Consider the following 17,774-nt stretch of genomic DNA (forward strand, 5'->3'; position numbering starts at 1 on the left):
ATGACAGACGGCTCACAACCTTCAAATGAAACTGGGTGGAGCTCAGGGAGTGGGTAGCGTGGAGGAGTAGGAAGAAACAGAAATGTAGGTGAGGACAAGATGTAAAAGGCCTCATAGGTGACAACAATGTAGAAGATTTGCTAAGTGATCATGAAGTGCTAGAATATAGGATGTAATGACGGGAAACAAGGAGGGAAGACTCTACCAGAGAGGAGGAAAAGGAAGATGTTTTTTCAGCAGAATTTTGTATAGATTGGAGGAGGGACAGCTGGAGCCAGGAGACCGGACAGTAAAAGCTTACTGTTTATTTAATTAGTTAATTTAACTAGAGGGTTTTCTGTAGTCTTACCACAGTAGTATACAAATGCTTCATTAATCATGATGAACTTAATTTCACAATATAGTGATGTAGTAGAGAAGTAATTTAGGTGAGAGGTGACCAGGGAATGTATAAAGGTTTAGCAGTGGAGACGATAAGTCAAGGGTAGATTCGGAAAAGAATTATAAGGAAGAAGTGCCGGGATTTAGGTATCTGATTAAGGCAAGCTTCCTTGCCTGAGAAGTGATGCTTTCCTAAATCAGTGACTCAGCGAGAGATTAGCATGTGCGGAGGAGGAGAGGTAAGAATTAAAGGTGAGATACTGAAAAGCACCTGTATGATTTAAGAGCACAAGTCCCATTGATTTTCAATTCTAAATCATGCATGTGCTTTTGGAAATTCCACTCTAAAAGATAACAAAATTATAGGCCTCAGAAACAAGGAGGAGAATGGAAATAAAGGACGAGAAGGCCAGCGATTAGGAGAAAAAAACGATATGTTCAAATTAGGAAAAATGGAGCTGGTGGCTGGTGTCAAGGTTCCTCCCCCACTCTGAACTCTAGGGTACAGATGTGGGGACCTGCATGAAAAACCTCCTAAGCTTATCTTTACCAGCTTAGGTCAAAACTTCCCCAAGGTACAAAATATTACCCCCGTTATCCTTGGAATGGCCGCTACCACCACCAAACTAATACTGGTTACTGGGGAAGAGCTGTTTGGACGCGTCCTTCCCCCCAAAATACTTCCCAAAACCTTGCACCCTACTTCCTGGACAAGGTTTGGTAAAAAGCCTCACCAATTCGCCTAGGTGACTACAGACCCAGACCTTTGGATCTTAAGAACAATGAACAATCCTCCCAACACTTGCACTCCCCCTTTCCTGGGAAATGTTGGATAAAAAGCCTCACCAATTTGCATAGGTGACCACAGACCCAAACCCTTGGATCTGAGAACAATGAAAAAGCATTCAGTGTTTTACAAGAAGACTTTTAATAAAAAATAGAAGTAAATAGAATTAAAGAAATCCCCCCTGTAAAATCAGGATGGTAGATATCTTACAGGGTAATTAGATTCAAAAACATAGAGAACCCCTCTAGGCAAAACCTTAAGTTACAAAAAAGATACACAGACAGAAATAGTTATTCTATTCAGCACAATTCTTTTCTCAGCCATTTAAAGAAATCATAATCTAACACATACCTAGCTAGATTACTTACTAAAAGTTCTAAGGCTCCATTCCTGTTCTGTCCCTGGCCAAGACGACTACAGACAGACACACAAACCCTTTGTTTCTCTCCCTCCTCCCAGCTTTTGAAAGTATCTTGTCTCCTCATTGGTCATTTTGGTCAGGTGCCAGCGAGGTTACCTTTAGCTTCTTAACCCTTTACAGGTGAGAGGAGCTTTCCCCTGGCCAGGAGGGATTTCAAAGGGGTTTACCCTTCCCTTTATATTTATGACACGCCCCCCAAATCTCAGCTAGGGTGAAACACTGGCTGGGATTTCTTCCTGGAGCTCTAGGAAAACAGAGTTAATAAGACACATGCATCTCTAAATATACTACCAAGTACATAAAGACTAACAATATTTTCCACATCTCAAGGACGATTTTAACCAGTTGATTCTGGGAAACTTTCACGGGAGAGTGCATCAGCCACTTTGTTAGAAGCTCCTGAGATGTGTTGGATGTCGAAATCAAAATCTTGGAGAGCTAAACTCCACCGAAGAAGTTTTCTGTTAGTTTCTTTGACGGTGTGAAGCCACTTTAGTGCAGCATGGTCGGTTTGCAGGTGGAAACGCTGTCCCCAAACATATGGGCGTAGCTTTTCCAGAGCGTAGACAATGGCATAACATTCTTTTTCAGTGACTGACCAGTTGCTTTCCCTCTCAGACAGTTTTTTGCTGAGAAACACTACAGGGTGGAATTCTTGATCAGGTCCTTTCTGCATTAAAACTGCTCCCACACCACGCTCGGATGCATCTGTGGTTACTAGGAACGGTTTGTCAAAGTCTGGGGCCCTTAGTACAGGGTCAGACATGAGTGTCGCTTTAAGCTTGTTAAAGGCCTTCTGACACCTTCCGGTCCACTGAACAGCATTTGGCTGTTTCTTTTTGGTTAGGTCTGTCAGTGGGGCAGCGATTTGGCTGTAGTGCGGTACAAATCGTCTGTAATAACCGGCCAAGCCTAAGAAGGATTGAACCTGTTTCTTTGACTTTGGGACAGGCCACTTTTGGATAGCATCCACTTTGGCCTGTAGGGGGCTGATAGTTCCTTGACCCACCTGGTGTCCAAGGTAAGTCACTCTGTTTAGGCCTATTTGACACTTCTTAGCCTTAACAGTTAGTCCTGCCTCCCTTATGCGCTCAAGGACTTTTTGTAGATGTTCCAGGTGGTCTGCCCAGGAATCCGAAAATATGGCCACATCGTCAAGGTAGGCGACTGCATATTCTCCTAATCCCGCTAGGAGACCATCTACAAGTCTTTGGAAAGTGGCGGGTGCATTTCGCAGCCCGAAAGGGAGTACATTAAATTCATACAGCCCGAGATGTGTGATGAAGGCTGACCTTTCCTTGGCAGATTCATCTAGCGGTACCTGCCAGTACCCCTTGGTTAAGTCCAAGGTAGAGATGAACTGGGCCCTTCCCAGTTTCTCTAATAGTTCATCTGTGCGTGGCATGGGATAGTTGTCTGGGCGAGTTACAGCATTTAGCTTACGGTAGTCCACGCAAAAACGTATTTCCCCATCTGGTTTGGGAACTAGAACCACTGGAGATGCCCATGCACTTTCAGAGGGGCGGATTACACCCATCTGTAACATATCCTGGATCTCCCGTTCTATAGCAGTTTTAGCTTGAGGAGACACCCGGTAAGGGTGGACCCTAATTGGGTGAGCATTACCTGTGTCAATGGAGTGGTATGCCCGTTCAGTCAGTCCTGGGGTGGCTGAGAACGTTGGCGCGTAGCTAGTGCACAGCTCCTGGATCTGCTGTCGCTGCATACGCCCAAGGGTCATGGAGAGGTTCACCTCTTCCACACCACCAGCACATTTCCCTTCGTAGTAAACACCTTCAGGCCACTCAGCGTCGTCTCCTCCCTGGGCTGTAAACTGACAAACCTTTAATTCTCTGGAATAAAAGGGCTTTAGAGAATTAATATGGTACACCTTAGGCTTTCGGTTGGAGGTGGGGAATGCTATGAGATAATTAACAGCTCCCAGGCGCTCCTGGACCACGAATGGCCCTTCCCACGATGCTTCCATTTTATGGGCCTGGAGCGCCTTTAAGACCATGACCTGGTCTCCTACTTTGAAGGAACGCTCTCTGGCATGTTTATCATACCAGGCTTTTTGCTCTTTTTGAGCATCCTGTAAGTTTTCTCTAGCAAGGGCTAAAGAGGTTCGGAGGGTGTTTTGTAGGTTGGTTACAAAGTCCAGAATGTTAGTTCCTGGAGAAGGTGTAAATCCCTCCCATTGCTGCTTCACCAACTGCAATGGCCCCTTAACCTCACGGCCATATACAAGTTCAAATGGGGAAAACCCTAAACTGGGATGTGGTACAGCTCTGTAGGCAAAGAGCAACTGCTGCAATACTAGGTCCCAATCATTGGAGTGCTCATTTACGAATTTACGTATCATGGCCCCCAAAGTTCCATTAAACTTCTCCACCATGCCATTTGTTTGATGATGGTAAGGAGTGGCAACCAAGTGATTTACCCCATGAGCTTCCCAAAGGTTTTTCATAGTTCCTGCCAGGAAATTAGTCCCTGCATCTGTGAGGATGTCGGAGGGCCAACCTACCCTGGCAAAAATGTCTGCTAGTGCCTGGCACACACTTTTAGCCCTGGTGTTGCTTAGAGCTACTGCTTCCGGCCATCGGGTGGCAAAATCCATGAAAGTCAGTATGTACTGCTTTCCTCTGGGTGTCTTTTTCGGAAAAGGACCCAGAATATCCACAGCTACTCGCTGAAATGGAACTTCAATGATGGGGAGTGGCTGGAGAGGAGCTTTGACCTGGTCTTGGGGTTTTCCCACTCTTTGGCACACCTCACAAGACTGGACATAGGTAGAAACATCCTTGCCCATTCCCTCCCAGTGGAATGACCCCCCCAAACGGTCTTTGGTCCTGTTCACCCCAGCATGGCCACTAGGGTGATCATGGGCTAAGCTCAAGAGCTTGGCCCGGTATTTAGTTGGAACTACCAGCTGTCTTTGAGGATGCCAGTCTTCCTGGTGTCCCCCAGAAAGAGTTTCCTTGTATAAAAGTCCTCTTTCTACAACAAACCTGTATCGATTAGAAGAGCTGAGAGGCGGTGGGTTGCTCCGTGCCGCCGTCCAAGCTCTCTGGAGGCTTTCATCTGCTTCCTGTTCGGTCTGGAACTGTTCCCTTGATGCTGGAGACATCAGTTCCTCATGGGATTGTGGACCTAGGCTTGGTCCCTCTGGAAGCGATATAGGGGATGGAGCTGTTTCTGTTGACTGTGAACCGCTCTCCGCTGGTGCACTATGTTGGGATTCAGGCTCCGGCTGAGCCTCTTGTGTAGGGTTATCGGCTGCTGCCAGTTCAGGTTCGGTGGGGCCCTCTGGTGTTGAGGTTGCAAGTACTGGATTCAGTGCTGACACGGGGTCTGGTGTTGGTTGTTCGGCTGGTTCCGGTTCTGGGACTGGTTCCGTCTGGGTCTCTGGGACTGGATCCACTACTGCTGTTGCAGACATTGGCCTGGGGTCCAGGTCCATCACCTCTGACTGGGTCCTGATAGAAGTTTCCGGAACAGAGCTAGGCCTCACGGCTTGTTTAGCCTGGTTGCGGGTGACCATTCCCACCCTCTTGGCCTGCTTCACATGATTGGCCAAGTCTTCCCCCAACAGCATGGGGATGGGATAATCATCATAGACTGCAAAAGTCCACATTCCTGACCAGCCCTTGTACTGGACAGGCAACTTGGCTGTAGGCAAATTGAAAGAGTTGGACTTGAAGGGTTGAATCGTCACTTGGATCTCTGGGTTGATTAAATTGGGGTCCACTAAGGAAGCATGGATAGCTGACACTTGTGCTCCGGTGTCCCTCCACGCGGTGACCTTCTTCCCGCCCACACTCACAGTTTCCCTCCGCTCCAAGGGTATCTGGGAGGTATCTGGGCCTGTGGACCTCTGGTGTGATTCCGGTGCAATGAACTGTAATCTGTTGGGGTTCTTGGGGCAGTTGGCCTTTACATGCCCCAGCTCGTTACACTTAAAACATCGTCCAGCTGACGGGTCACTGGGGCGAGGAGGGTTGCTGGAGAACGGGGTGGTGGGACGATAAGGGGTCTGGAGGGTTCTTTGGGAGGTAGGTGGGGCTTTGGGCGGCCCCCGGTAATAGGGTGTGGTCTGGGGTGGTCCCTTCTGGTCTCCGCTCCAACTGCGACCAGTTTTCTTCTTCTCTGCCACCTCCACCCATCTGGCTCCAATCTCTCCTGCCTCAATTACAGTTTTGGGTTTCCCATCTAGGATGTATCTTTCTATTTCCTCAGGAACACCCTCTAAGAATTGTTCCATTTGCATTAGGAAGGGCAAATTTACTGGAGATTCAACACTTGCTCCTGATATCCAGGCATCCCAATGTTTTACAATGTGGTAGGCATGTCGGGTAAATGACATGTCTGGTTTCCACCTTAGGGCTCTGAACCTCCGACGAGACTGCTCGGGTGTTATCCCCATTCTGACTCTCGCCTTGGATTTAAACAGTTCATACTTGTTCATGTGTTCTTTAGGCATTTCAGCTGCCACCTCAGCTAAGGGTCCACTGAGCTGCGGCCTCAGCTCTACCATGTATTGGTCAGTAGAGATGTTGTACCCAAGGCAGGCCCTTTCGAAGTTTTCTAAGAAGGCCTCAGTATCATCACCTGCCTTGTAGGTGGGGAACTTTCTGGGATGGGAAGTGGTACCTGGAGAAGGATTGCTAGGGTTTGTTGGTATATTCTGCTGGGCCTTTATCCTCTCCATCTCCTCCACATGCTTCCTTGCCTCCATTTCCCTCTTGTGGGCAGCCTCCTGTACCTCCTTCTCCAGCCGCATGAGTTCTATCTGTCTTTCATGTTCCCTTTGTTTTTCCTCAGCCTGAAATTTGGCTAATTCCAGCTGTAGTCGAGCTGAGGATTTGGTCATTCTAACCTCTCTGTTTTTAACTAACTTTACACCTGAGGTTTAGAAATAAACAAACAAAACTTGGCTGTAAAATTTTGCTGTGCTGGAATAGAATACCTATTCTCTGATAGTGATTGTCAGCCTACAGAAAAAGACAATTCCCTTGTCTCTGCTCTGGGCCCAAATTAAAGCAAAAAACCTCCAACTACTTGGAAACCTGCTTACCCAGCCCAACGAAGAAAAAAAAAAAATTTCTTTTCAAACCTGTGCTCCTTGTAAAACAAAAAAAAAAAAATCAAAATCCTAAAAAAAACCCTGCCACTTTTGTCTCCAGGCAAATGGGTAGAGCACACACCCCCTATTTACTTTTAGGAAGAAAAGAAAAAAAAAACAAACCTCTGGGTTGGAAGACTGTGAATTTCCCTGCAGGAGTTAAGTACCCTGCCTCCAGGCAAATGAAACCTGCAATTCACAAGATAATCCCCTTTTGTCTCTGCTTGGCCACAAAGCAGAGAGAAACCAAGCTGCTTTCAGTTTCAAAGCTGCCTTCTGGACTTCCTAAAAATTCCTTTTTAAAATCTGTATTTCTAGTTCAAAAAATCTCAACTGGATCTCAAAATGATTTCAGGTTAATCCCACCACTGTGCCACCATGTCAAGGTTCCTCCCCCACTCTGAACTCTAGGGTACAGATGTGGGGACCTGCATGAAAAACCTCCTAAGCTTATCTTTACCAGCTTAGGTCAAAACTTCCCCAAGGTACAAAATATTACCCCCGTTATCCTTGGAATGGCCGCTACCACCACCAAACTAATACTGGTTACTGGGGAAGAGCTGTTTGGACGCGTCCTTCCCCCCAAAATACTTCCCAAAACCTTGCACCCTACTTCCTGGACAAGGTTTGGTAAAAAGCCTCACCAATTCGCCTAGGTGACTACAGACCCAGACCTTTGGATCTTAAGAACAATGAACAATCCTCCCAACACTTGCACTCCCCCTTTCCTGGGAAATGTTGGATAAAAAGCCTCACCAATTTGCATAGGTGACCACAGACCCAAACCCTTGGATCTGAGAACAATGAAAAAGCATTCAGTGTTTTACAAGAAGACTTTTAATAAAAAATAGAAGTAAATAGAATTAAAGAAATCCCCCCTGTAAAATCAGGATGGTAGATATCTTACAGGGTAATTAGATTCAAAAACATAGAGAACCCCTCTAGGCAAAACCTTAAGTTACAAAAAAGATACACAGACAGAAATAGTTATTCTATTCAGCACAATTCTTTTCTCAGCCATTTAAAGAAATCATAATCTAACACATACCTAGCTAGATTACTTACTAAAAGTTCTAAGGCTCCATTCCTGTTCTGTCCCTGGCCAAGACGACTACAGACAGACACACAAACCCTTTGTTTCTCTCCCTCCTCCCAGCTTTTGAAAGTATCTTGTCTCCTCATTGGTCATTTTGGTCAGGTGCCAGCGAGGTTACCTTTAGCTTCTTAACCCTTTACAGGTGAGAGGAGCTTTCCCCTGGCCAGGAGGGATTTCAAAGGGGTTTACCCTTCCCTTTATATTTATGACAGCTGGACACTGCAGAAGAGATGTCAGAGAGACATTTAAAAGTGCAAGACTGGTTGGAGTGGGGAGAGGTCTGGAGTAGAAGTAGATTTAGGGATAATTAGCATTGGAAGTCAAAACCACAAGAAGAGTCATAGTGACAGAAAAAGGGAGGAGGAGATTGAAAACAGGTCACTGTGATCAGGTCTTGCACTATATGACCACAAACTGGGCATTGGTGTAAGTATTTTAGTCTATCCTTCCAATTTGTCAAAGCTATACTATATTCTAATTCTCTCTAAAAAATCCCATCCACAATTTTGCATTACCTAGGCATCTAGAATGTTAATAGTCTTACATAAAAATGATCTACAAGCTTGGTTACTGTCCTATTTACTGCAAAGTTTCTGACATTAATTAAAATATTAATTAGTATTGGACCCATACCTGAACTTTGCATGACTATTTGACAATAAATCACTAATAATCACTGCTAAAGGCACACGACTAATTAAGGCAATTGAGAAGATATACTGGCTACTTATTCACCCTGTCTCTTAATACAAATATAAGGGGATAGGAAATGAAATTGAAAGGCTGAATATTTAATAATCATAAACGTTTTATTTTTAACACAATATTCCATTTTGCTTTCAGAATTCTCTGCCACAAGATGTCACTGAGGTCAACACCTTCACAAAATTCAAAATGGATTGAACATTTATGTGGATAATGAGAAGACCCAGAGGTATAATAGCAATGATTAAAAAACAAAAAAAATTAACAGCCAAGAGTTTTCAAAGGGATATAAACCCTCATGTTTCAGAGCACAAGTCAAGCTCTAACTAATTGGGTTGTGATGAAATTTTTCCTGGGGGCAGGTTATCCAATAACTGACCACTTCAAAGTTTCCTGTACCTTCTTCTGAAGCAGCTAGTGCTGGCCGGTGGCAGAGACAGGATACCGAAAAAAACAGACCACTAGTCCGATCCAATATGGCAGTTCTTATATCCCTGTTCTTTCTGTTGATGTTTTAGCTTGTTGTAGTACAGTGGCTCCATTTAATCCACAGCACTCAATTTTCTTTATGAGTATATTATGTGGCACCATATCAGATGCCTTACTAAAGTTGAGATATACTGTTCTACTGCATTTCCCTTATCCACCCCGTGCCTGGGAGAGTACAGGGTAGAAAGAGAGAAATGAGTCATTGGGCTTCCTTGACCAGGAAAGGGAGGGATGGGGGAAGAGAACAGCTGAGAACTTGAGCTCCCTTCTCCAGTAGGAACTTTGCTAACAGTCTCATTTTGGCTGTCACTGTCTCAGATTTTAGTTCTGAGTTCTAGATCTCAGTGAATTGCATCTCTGTCTTGAGGACACAGAGCTGCTTGGATTGCAATAAGTGCTGAAGAGGCTGTTCCTCATAGTTCTCATTGATCCTAATCAGAGCTCCTTTTCTTTGTGCCGCACTGCAGAGGCATAATGGGAGCACCAGCTACCTGCCCCACCACACCCCTTGCAGGAGAAGAACAGGAAAATATGAAAACATGGTGTGGGAAAGAAAGAAAGAAAGAAAGAAAGAAAGAAAGAAAGAAAGAAAGAAAGAAAGAAAGAAAGAAAGAAAGAAAGAAAGAAAGAGGGGATATAAGAGAGAAAGCGAAAATAAAAGGAAGAGAAAGATGGCTCACGGAAGCATAATGGCAAGATGTGAGGGGCTGTGACGTGTAGCAGGAGTAGGTGAGGGAGGAGGGGCAGAGAGCAAGGTAGGAAAGACAAGTTGAGAGAGAGAGAGAGAGAGAGAGAGAGTTTTGCCTTTCTGAGTCCAAGACCCCACGTGTTTCTGAATTCAATATAGTATTCAGCTACAGTAAATGTGACCATGGAACAGGGTACTCACTTGAGCCAAAGGAGGGTTGTGAATGAACGATGGCAAATGGGGACAAGCAGAGAGACTCTAACTTGTATTTTTGTCTATACTGGAATTAACATCACACACACACACACTCTTGGTTTTGTATGCCTTTATTATGAATAGTCTTCTGAAATCTGTAACAAAGACAGAAATACAAGGGCACTACTCTGAATTACAATTCTCCCTGAGTTCCTGGGATGTGCAGGGGAGGATGGCAGGGGAGGGGCCTACTGCCACTCACAGCATACCCCACCCCTGTTTCACACACCCCTAAACACAATACGGCTCTGCCAACATTTTGTTCCTTCCTGTCCACTTGTTTGCATGGTGGTGGTGTCTGTCCTCCCCTTTGCGCCCAATTCCCACTTTGGGATAAAGTTACATGGCTATCCGGGGGATGAAGGGAATACATGCCCCTCCCCCCGATGTTTATCAGGATGGTCACATAGGGCTAGGATTACAACCTAGGCCACAATTGTTATATGTTGTATTATTTAATAAAACAGACACCCACTTTTCATCATTATATGTGAGTCAAGGTTTCTCCATATATATTGTCCAAGATACGTTGCATTTATGAAGTTTTTTAATTGAATTATAGATAAGATGCATTCATTATACATGTATTTATTTATGAACAGTTCATTCAAGTGTTCATTACAGGACTTTGTATCTCTGTACACTTATGAGCACAGTGGGCTCAACCCTACTTCCTTTCATCTCAGTGGGACTTTTGCCATCAATTTAACTTAGTGTAGGATTAGATGCAATTTTGGGGGGTTTTTTTTTGCCCTTAGTGGATTTTCTGACTGACTGTATTCCAGCTGTATCGTCATTTCACCCTTTGTTTTAAACGTTTTTTAATTATAGTAGCAAAATATAGATTTTAAAAAGTATTCCTTATGGTTTTATATCTACTTTTTTTCTTTTAGGACATCAGTTTATTGGACTTTGGTTCAAGTTCATATAAACTGAACAGTCAATATTAATGTCAATGGTAACAGTCTGATCAAAATTTCTAAAACCAGCAATTTGATTTACTTTTTGTTGAAATCACCTATTTCACAATGATATGAACAATCTCAATGAACTCCACTAGTTATACAGTACTACTGAACTACACAAATCTGCCTTCGTCTTTTAATATCCCTTACACTTCCTATGCGGTCTTTTTTTTTTCCACCTGAATTTCACTTACGCTTGAAAGTCACATTTTCCAAAATCTACATCCAAAGTATAAATAGCATATGAAATATAATATATTACACAACAGATGATTCCCCAATTTTCCTCAATTAGTTTTACTATGCAAAGCAAAACTTGAAGCTTAAAAAGTTAAGTTTTTTATGATTTTTAATAATTAGAACCTTTATTTCCAGTGTTGATTCCCTTGTTTATTTCTATGACATTTAAACAGTGATAAAGTTTCCCCAGAACTTTGAAAATACCATTTGCTATTAGAGTCCAACAGTCATCACTATCTCCATACCCATTTAATAACTGAATTCATGGCAATACGTGCCTTGATTGGGACATATGTACTGGCATCCGGGTGGTTATAGAAATCAACTTTCCCTAAATATTTTTAATGAACTTTTATGGAAGAAAGACAAGAAATCAATTCTTTAGGAGTACAAAACTTTCCTTTCATAATTAAAGAGTTAGACAAAAATCTGTTTTTTAGGAAATGAATGATCAAAGGATTTGGTATAGTTTACAGGAGAATCACAGGTTACAATTAACTAACAGACAAAAATCTAATGATGTTAATTTTTTGAAGTGATTTAGCATTATAAATAAATATGTGAAACATAAAGGGAAAGTTTCAAGTAAGAAAGAATCAAATATACATGTTACTAGACATTCCAAAGGCTGGCATCCTATCCCGTCTATATGAGAATGCAGTTAGACAGGCAATTCCATCAACTCATTTTAAAGTGAATATTGAAAGAAACCACAACTTACTTGAAGATCCTGCTGAGTGTCTGTGTGGCTGATTATTTTTTTCTCTGTTCTGAGTCAAAGCACTTCCACTGGTCATGGAAATAAGGTCTAAATCCGCATCTTCTCTGCTTACAGGGCTTGCCTGGAAGCAGTGGGAGAGAATGTACACAATCATGAAACAAAATATGACATTTTCTGAATGCAGCTCACATTCCTCAAATAAACAAACAGACTCTGTCAAACAACCTTCTTCAAAATGATACCACAGTCCTTTATTGCTGCCTCGGCTGAACAAATGCACTATGTCAAAGCATTTTTGTAAATAAGAGCTGATCTTAAAATTGTGGTTTGCGATCTGAGTCAGTACAACAACAAAAGAAAACTTTTCAGTACAGTAATTTTGAAGAAAATCAATCTTGCAGACAGCTGATGAAACCTTAAACAGCTTAAGATCATTTACTGACCAGTCTATAATTTAAGTCATAGCTGAATGCCAGAAATGTCATATCAAATTATTTTCTGCAATATTTATGTTTTATCCAGGGCAAGTATCAATTCTATCAATCAAGCATGCAGTAAGTAATTTCATCTTTTAGTGGTTTGCTACTTAACCATGGCCATCAAAGAGCATTTAAATTATACTTTGAGTATTATATTAATTATAATCTTCTGGCATGTAATGGTGGTACATAAGAATGGCCATACTGGGTCAGACCAAAGGTCCTCCAGCCCAGTATCCTGTCTACTGACAGTGGCCAATGCCAGGTGCCCCAGAGGGAGTGAACCTAACAGGTAATGATCAAGTGATCTCTCTCCTGCCATCCCCTTCCACTCTCTGACAAACAGTGGCTAGGGACACCATTCCTTACCCATCCTGGCTAATAGCCATTAATGGACTTAACTTCCATGAATTTATCTAGTTCTCTTTTAAACCCTGTTATAGTCCTAGCCTTCACAACCTCCTCAGGCAAGGAGTTCCACAGGTTGACTGTGCGCTGAGTGAAGAAGAACTTCCTTTTATTTGTTTTAAACCTGCTGCCCATTAATTTCATTGGTGGCCCCTAGTTCTTATATTATGGGAACAAGTAAATAACTTTTCCTTATTCACTTTCTCCACACCACTCATGATTTTATATACCTCTATCATATCCCCCCTTAGTCTCCTCTTTTCCAAGCTGAAAAGTCCTAGCCTCTTTAATCTCTCCTCATATGGGATCTGTTCCAACCCCTAATCATTATAGTTGCCCTTTTCTGAACCTTTTCTAATGCCAGTACATGTTGGTGATGGACAGGATATATGAACCTAAATACAATAACATAAAATTGAAATGTTTTCTCATTTTAGCATTGGGTTCTTGATCTTGGGGGCTCATGCAGCATGGCATAGAAACACTGACCTGGAAGATACCATAGTCCATAGATAACACTTTTAGGAGCTTGAACCTACATGTACTTAATGAGAATTCCCTTAGGTAGAAGATCTGAGATATTAATCCAAGCAGGGGATATCCTGCAACACCTATGCTTAGGGACCTAGACAGTCCACTGTGCTTTTATTGTCAGTTCTCTTCCTAGTAGGGAGTGATATATTTCTAAAACAAAAGCATATGAACAATATACATATTGTTTCAGAGTCCCCATTTTGGTGAGGAGTGGTAATCTGTCAAGATGTATCTCCTCAATGAAAACAATGATAGGAATTATTTCTTCTCTGAAAATACCTATTTTGATAGATTTCCATTCTGGGAGACTAAACTGCTGCAGATATGTCAAAGAAAAAGAACTGCAATAGGAAGTGTGAGACGATAAACACAGTAAACATACATCTTGAACAGTAGCAATTTTATGTTACATTATTACTATATAAAAACACACACACTCACACATGTATGTAGGTGTATACACATTTTGGGATCAATTATGACAATATGTGTCAGCTTTAGGGATCCTCAGCAGGAACTCAAAGTTATTGTGCCTCAGTGCAGAGAGAGAAAGTCTGTTGTACCATCCTTGGTGTTATCATGCCCAAGTCAGGTAAACCACGGCTCTTGATCCTCCCTCCTTCCTCTGTGGAGTCTAGCAGCCACGGTAATGCAAGATAGATTTCAACAGTCTTTGCATTCAAAACAGCACAAGAACTAAGATTTCTCACAGCCTTTGTGATGACTTTCTGAGAAATGAAGTCTGTTCCAGATAAAAGCTCAGGGGCTTTTTTACATTGATCTTGTGAAGAAGGTCTTCACCACACCAGATGTGAGTAAAGGAATGACATGAAAAGGGATATTGACTAATGAAGGTGGGACACCATCACCAACTTTGGAAGGAATTCAGGCTGTGTTGGGAGCACCATCTTGTCCTTGAAAAAAACATTGTGTAAGATGGAGGTTTTAAAGGCAACCTGCAAAGGAAACGAAGAAGGGCGGTGTCCTTTTTAGCTTGTTTACAATATGTAAAGGGGGCCTAAAATGCTATTTCAAAAGAGGGAGGAGCTCTACAATTAAAATTTTGGGTTTTAAGCAGATTCTATGGATGAGAGGAAAATTAGGAGACTTATGATATGACAAGTACCAAAGAAATAAAACCTAACCTGCTCAGGCTGGACACCATTGTGAGAAAAGTAATAGTACCTTATGTCAGAGAGACATAAAAGAGACAATAGTCATTGACTAGAGAGCAATCTGTAAGTATTAAATTCCTGATTTGAGCTGGACAGGTAAAAGGTATCATTGTAAAAAATGGACATTGTAATCTCCATTCAAACTGCAACTAAATACTGACAGGTATCAATGATGTGTAAAAGGAAATTTCAGAAGCAGAGTAAAACGATAGACAAGATTTAGAAAAGAGAAAGTAAATGAATCCACCTCCATGTTAACAGAGTGCAAGCAAGAGAGCATGCATGTAATGGAATAAACCTGGCATTAACTCAGTCTCTGAGACAGAGTGATTGGTTTTATTTTCTGAGTATCGTGCTTTTTCATATCCTCACACCTCAATCTCCCTCTGTCAAATGAAAGCTGCTGTTTTGCAGGATTTGTAGACTGTCTACACCACATTGCCTTTGTGACCTTTAGCATTGCCAGATAAAAGAGGATTTACTGAAAGATGTAACTGGGGAGAAACACTAAAATACATTCTCCACACACACACACACACACCCCCCCGGTCTCCGCAGTGCTATTAGGATTTTCTCCTTATCTGTGAAGTTGTGGAGTCACAGTATAACAGCTCCTGATCTTGGAGCTCCCGGAGAAGAGGAATTAATGAGCTGTGAGTGGAGTGTATTTTCATGTAGTTACATTTCTATTCAAGATTTAAAACTTCAGAAAACCCCATGTTAGAGAAAGTTGTGGGATCAAGCCTTGGGCTCCTCAACCCACAATGCACAAATTGTTCCTTTAATTTTTGTTCTCTCACTTTTCCAGACACCTTCCCCATTATTGCAATTTCTTGCTGGAGCTATTATAAACTCTGAAGTACAACCTCTCATCCTCTAGGGAAGGGGCAGGCAATAATTTTGGCAGGGGGGGCCACTCCACGAATTTTGCTAAGTCGTCATGGGCCGCACATTTCTATGAAATTTATGTTGGGGTGCAGAAGGGGAGGGCTCTGGGAGGGAGTTTGGTTCAGGAGGGGTCTCTGGGCTGGGGAGGGGATTGGGGTACAGGAGTGGGTGCAGGGTCTGGGTGCGAGTTTGGGTGTAGGAGGCAGTTCTGACCTTGGGCGTGGGGTTAGTGTCCAAGAGGGGGTGTGAGGTGCAGGCTCTGGCCAGGAGGTGCTTACCACAGGCGGTTCCTGGCTGGCAGCATAGTGGGGTGCTTAGGCAGGCTGCCTTCATGCCATGGCCCCACACCACTCCCAGAAGTGGCCAGCTGCTGGCACCATGGCATGTCTTTGCATGTCCCTGGTGGGGCGGGGGAGCAGGTCTCCATACACTGCCCATGCCTGCAAACACTGCCCCTGCAGCTCCCGTTGGCTGGAAACCAATGATTCAGTAATTTAAACAAGTATCCATTCTGTGGGGCTCTTATCCAATCTATCCACCAACAAACCTTTTGAGAATGCATCCCTCACTTACAGACACATTTACACCAGATTTAATAAGGGTTGCTGGCTTTATGACTATTAATATTTCTTACTCTGCAGGCTAAAATAAAGATAAGAATAATCACATCAAAAGATGGTCAATCAAAATATTAGCTTTTAAAAATTCTTTACTACAGAACAAAGTTTCATCCAGCACCCGGAAGCGGCCTAATCCAAAGCCCACAGAAGTCAATGGAAATAGTCCCATTGATTTCAGTAGACTTTGGATCAGGTCCAAGATGCGCAGCAGAAGTCCAACACATTTTTTTTTAAGAACAATGGAGGTAAGCATCTCACCTGAATTCATGACACTATATTTAACTTTTTCCCTATTTCACCCTTGGCCTTATTTTATAAAACATCCTTTCAAATTAATTGGAATTTTTTTGACTCCACAGGAAAGTCTATCTGTATTGAATATAGCTGTAGTTTGTACATTTGATTATTACTTTGTTAAATTTTCAAATCTTCTGAGAGAAAAGGCTATCTATACATGTAAAAGATATGTGGATGTTTTTGGTATGATCATCAGTAATTAACTAGTTAACAACATAATTATTTGGAGATATGATGTATTAATTTAGATGGAATAAATGGGCCAAAGGTGTTACCATAACCCAGTCCCTGTTGAACATTAAACAGTGTTAAACAAAGTACAGTGTCTGGTATACAAAGACCTCAGCCTGCTTAGTACCAGGGCAAACAGACCATTAAAAGTCCTTTTAACTTTTTAGTAAAGTAAAAGAAAAGAAGGAAAAACTGTTAAAACTTTGTAAAGTAAAGTATTAAATAAAGCTTTCATTTTAATATTTATTGTTCCCTTTTTCTTTAGCTGGAGAGAGTTTTTAGAAGGAAAAAAACCCCTTGTTTGGAAATCTCTTAGGTGGTATCCAAGGGGTAATAACCATACTTCGGGGGTGTGGGGAAAGAGAAGAAGTTAGATGAAATTGATTGACGCTGTTGTTTTTGCTGTTGTCAAAATATGATCCTGTTTTATCTCAGGTGGAATTTGCGATTCAGCTGAAGCTGCTGCGGGGGGGTGCCATGATCTCGATCCCACTCTCTGGCCCGGTCTGGTCAGGACATCTCTCAGGATTTGGATGACGAAAGCCATGAGTCCCAGAAGACCAGGATGAGGTGGGGTTGGGTTTGGCAGCCATGATGGTGAAACTTGCTGTAGTAACCTCTGTCTTTCATTCCATTCTCTCCCCAAAGTCTCCGTCTTCAAGGACCCACAAAGAGAATGGTGGTGGAATAGCCCATTATTGTGTTTACCAGTTAGGCCTAATATTGGATACACTTATTCTGGCTCATTAATTTCTGGTTCCACATCTTTTGTGATTTCAACACAGTCCTTGAGATACATCAAGTGGCCTTTTTTTTGTTTGGACTAATTTAGTCTGTCTGGTTCTCTTGCATCTGTTTGTAACATTCATTACTGAAAACAACTTGACCTACTCTCGATCAATATTTATTATTATAGGTTACTGTAGTATCTTATGAACTTTCATACACTTTTTACAATTCAGTTTACAATTAGGGTAAATTTGTCAGCCCAATTATCACAACAGGTAATAAACACCTTGTTAAGATGAAAAAGGAAGTGCACTCTACTCTAATACCCCAATTCAGTTAAGTCCTTAATTTAACATGCTTAACTTAAACATGAAGTCAATGCAACTACTTATGTGCTTAAAGTCAGGCATGTATTTCAAGTACATTGGAGAATTAGGAGTTTGGTATTAGTTCTTCAGTCTGTCTTGAAGACTCAAAACAGTGTACTAGACAAAGCTGCTTTTGCAACTAGAAGGTTAGGACTTCATTTTTTGCTAAAGTATT

The 17,774-nt window shown here is 42.2% G+C and overlaps 1 protein-coding gene across 1 annotated transcript in view; it reads right to left on the minus strand.

Annotated features, from left to right (window-relative positions):
• LRRIQ1 (leucine rich repeats and IQ motif containing 1) overlaps positions 1–17,774 on the minus strand; it is a 179,997-nt gene that overhangs the window by 11,886 nt on the left and 150,337 nt on the right. The window contains exon 26 of the mRNA XM_073327613.1: positions 11,871–11,991. Within this exon, the coding sequence (XP_073183714.1) occupies positions 11,871–11,991 (121 nt within the window). The remainder of the gene's footprint in view (positions 1–11,870; positions 11,992–17,774) is intronic.

This window comes from Lepidochelys kempii, chromosome 1 (genome assembly GCF_965140265.1).
Source record: "Lepidochelys kempii isolate rLepKem1 chromosome 1, rLepKem1.hap2, whole genome shotgun sequence".
Taxonomy (NCBI): Eukaryota; Metazoa; Chordata; order Testudines; family Cheloniidae; genus Lepidochelys; species Lepidochelys kempii.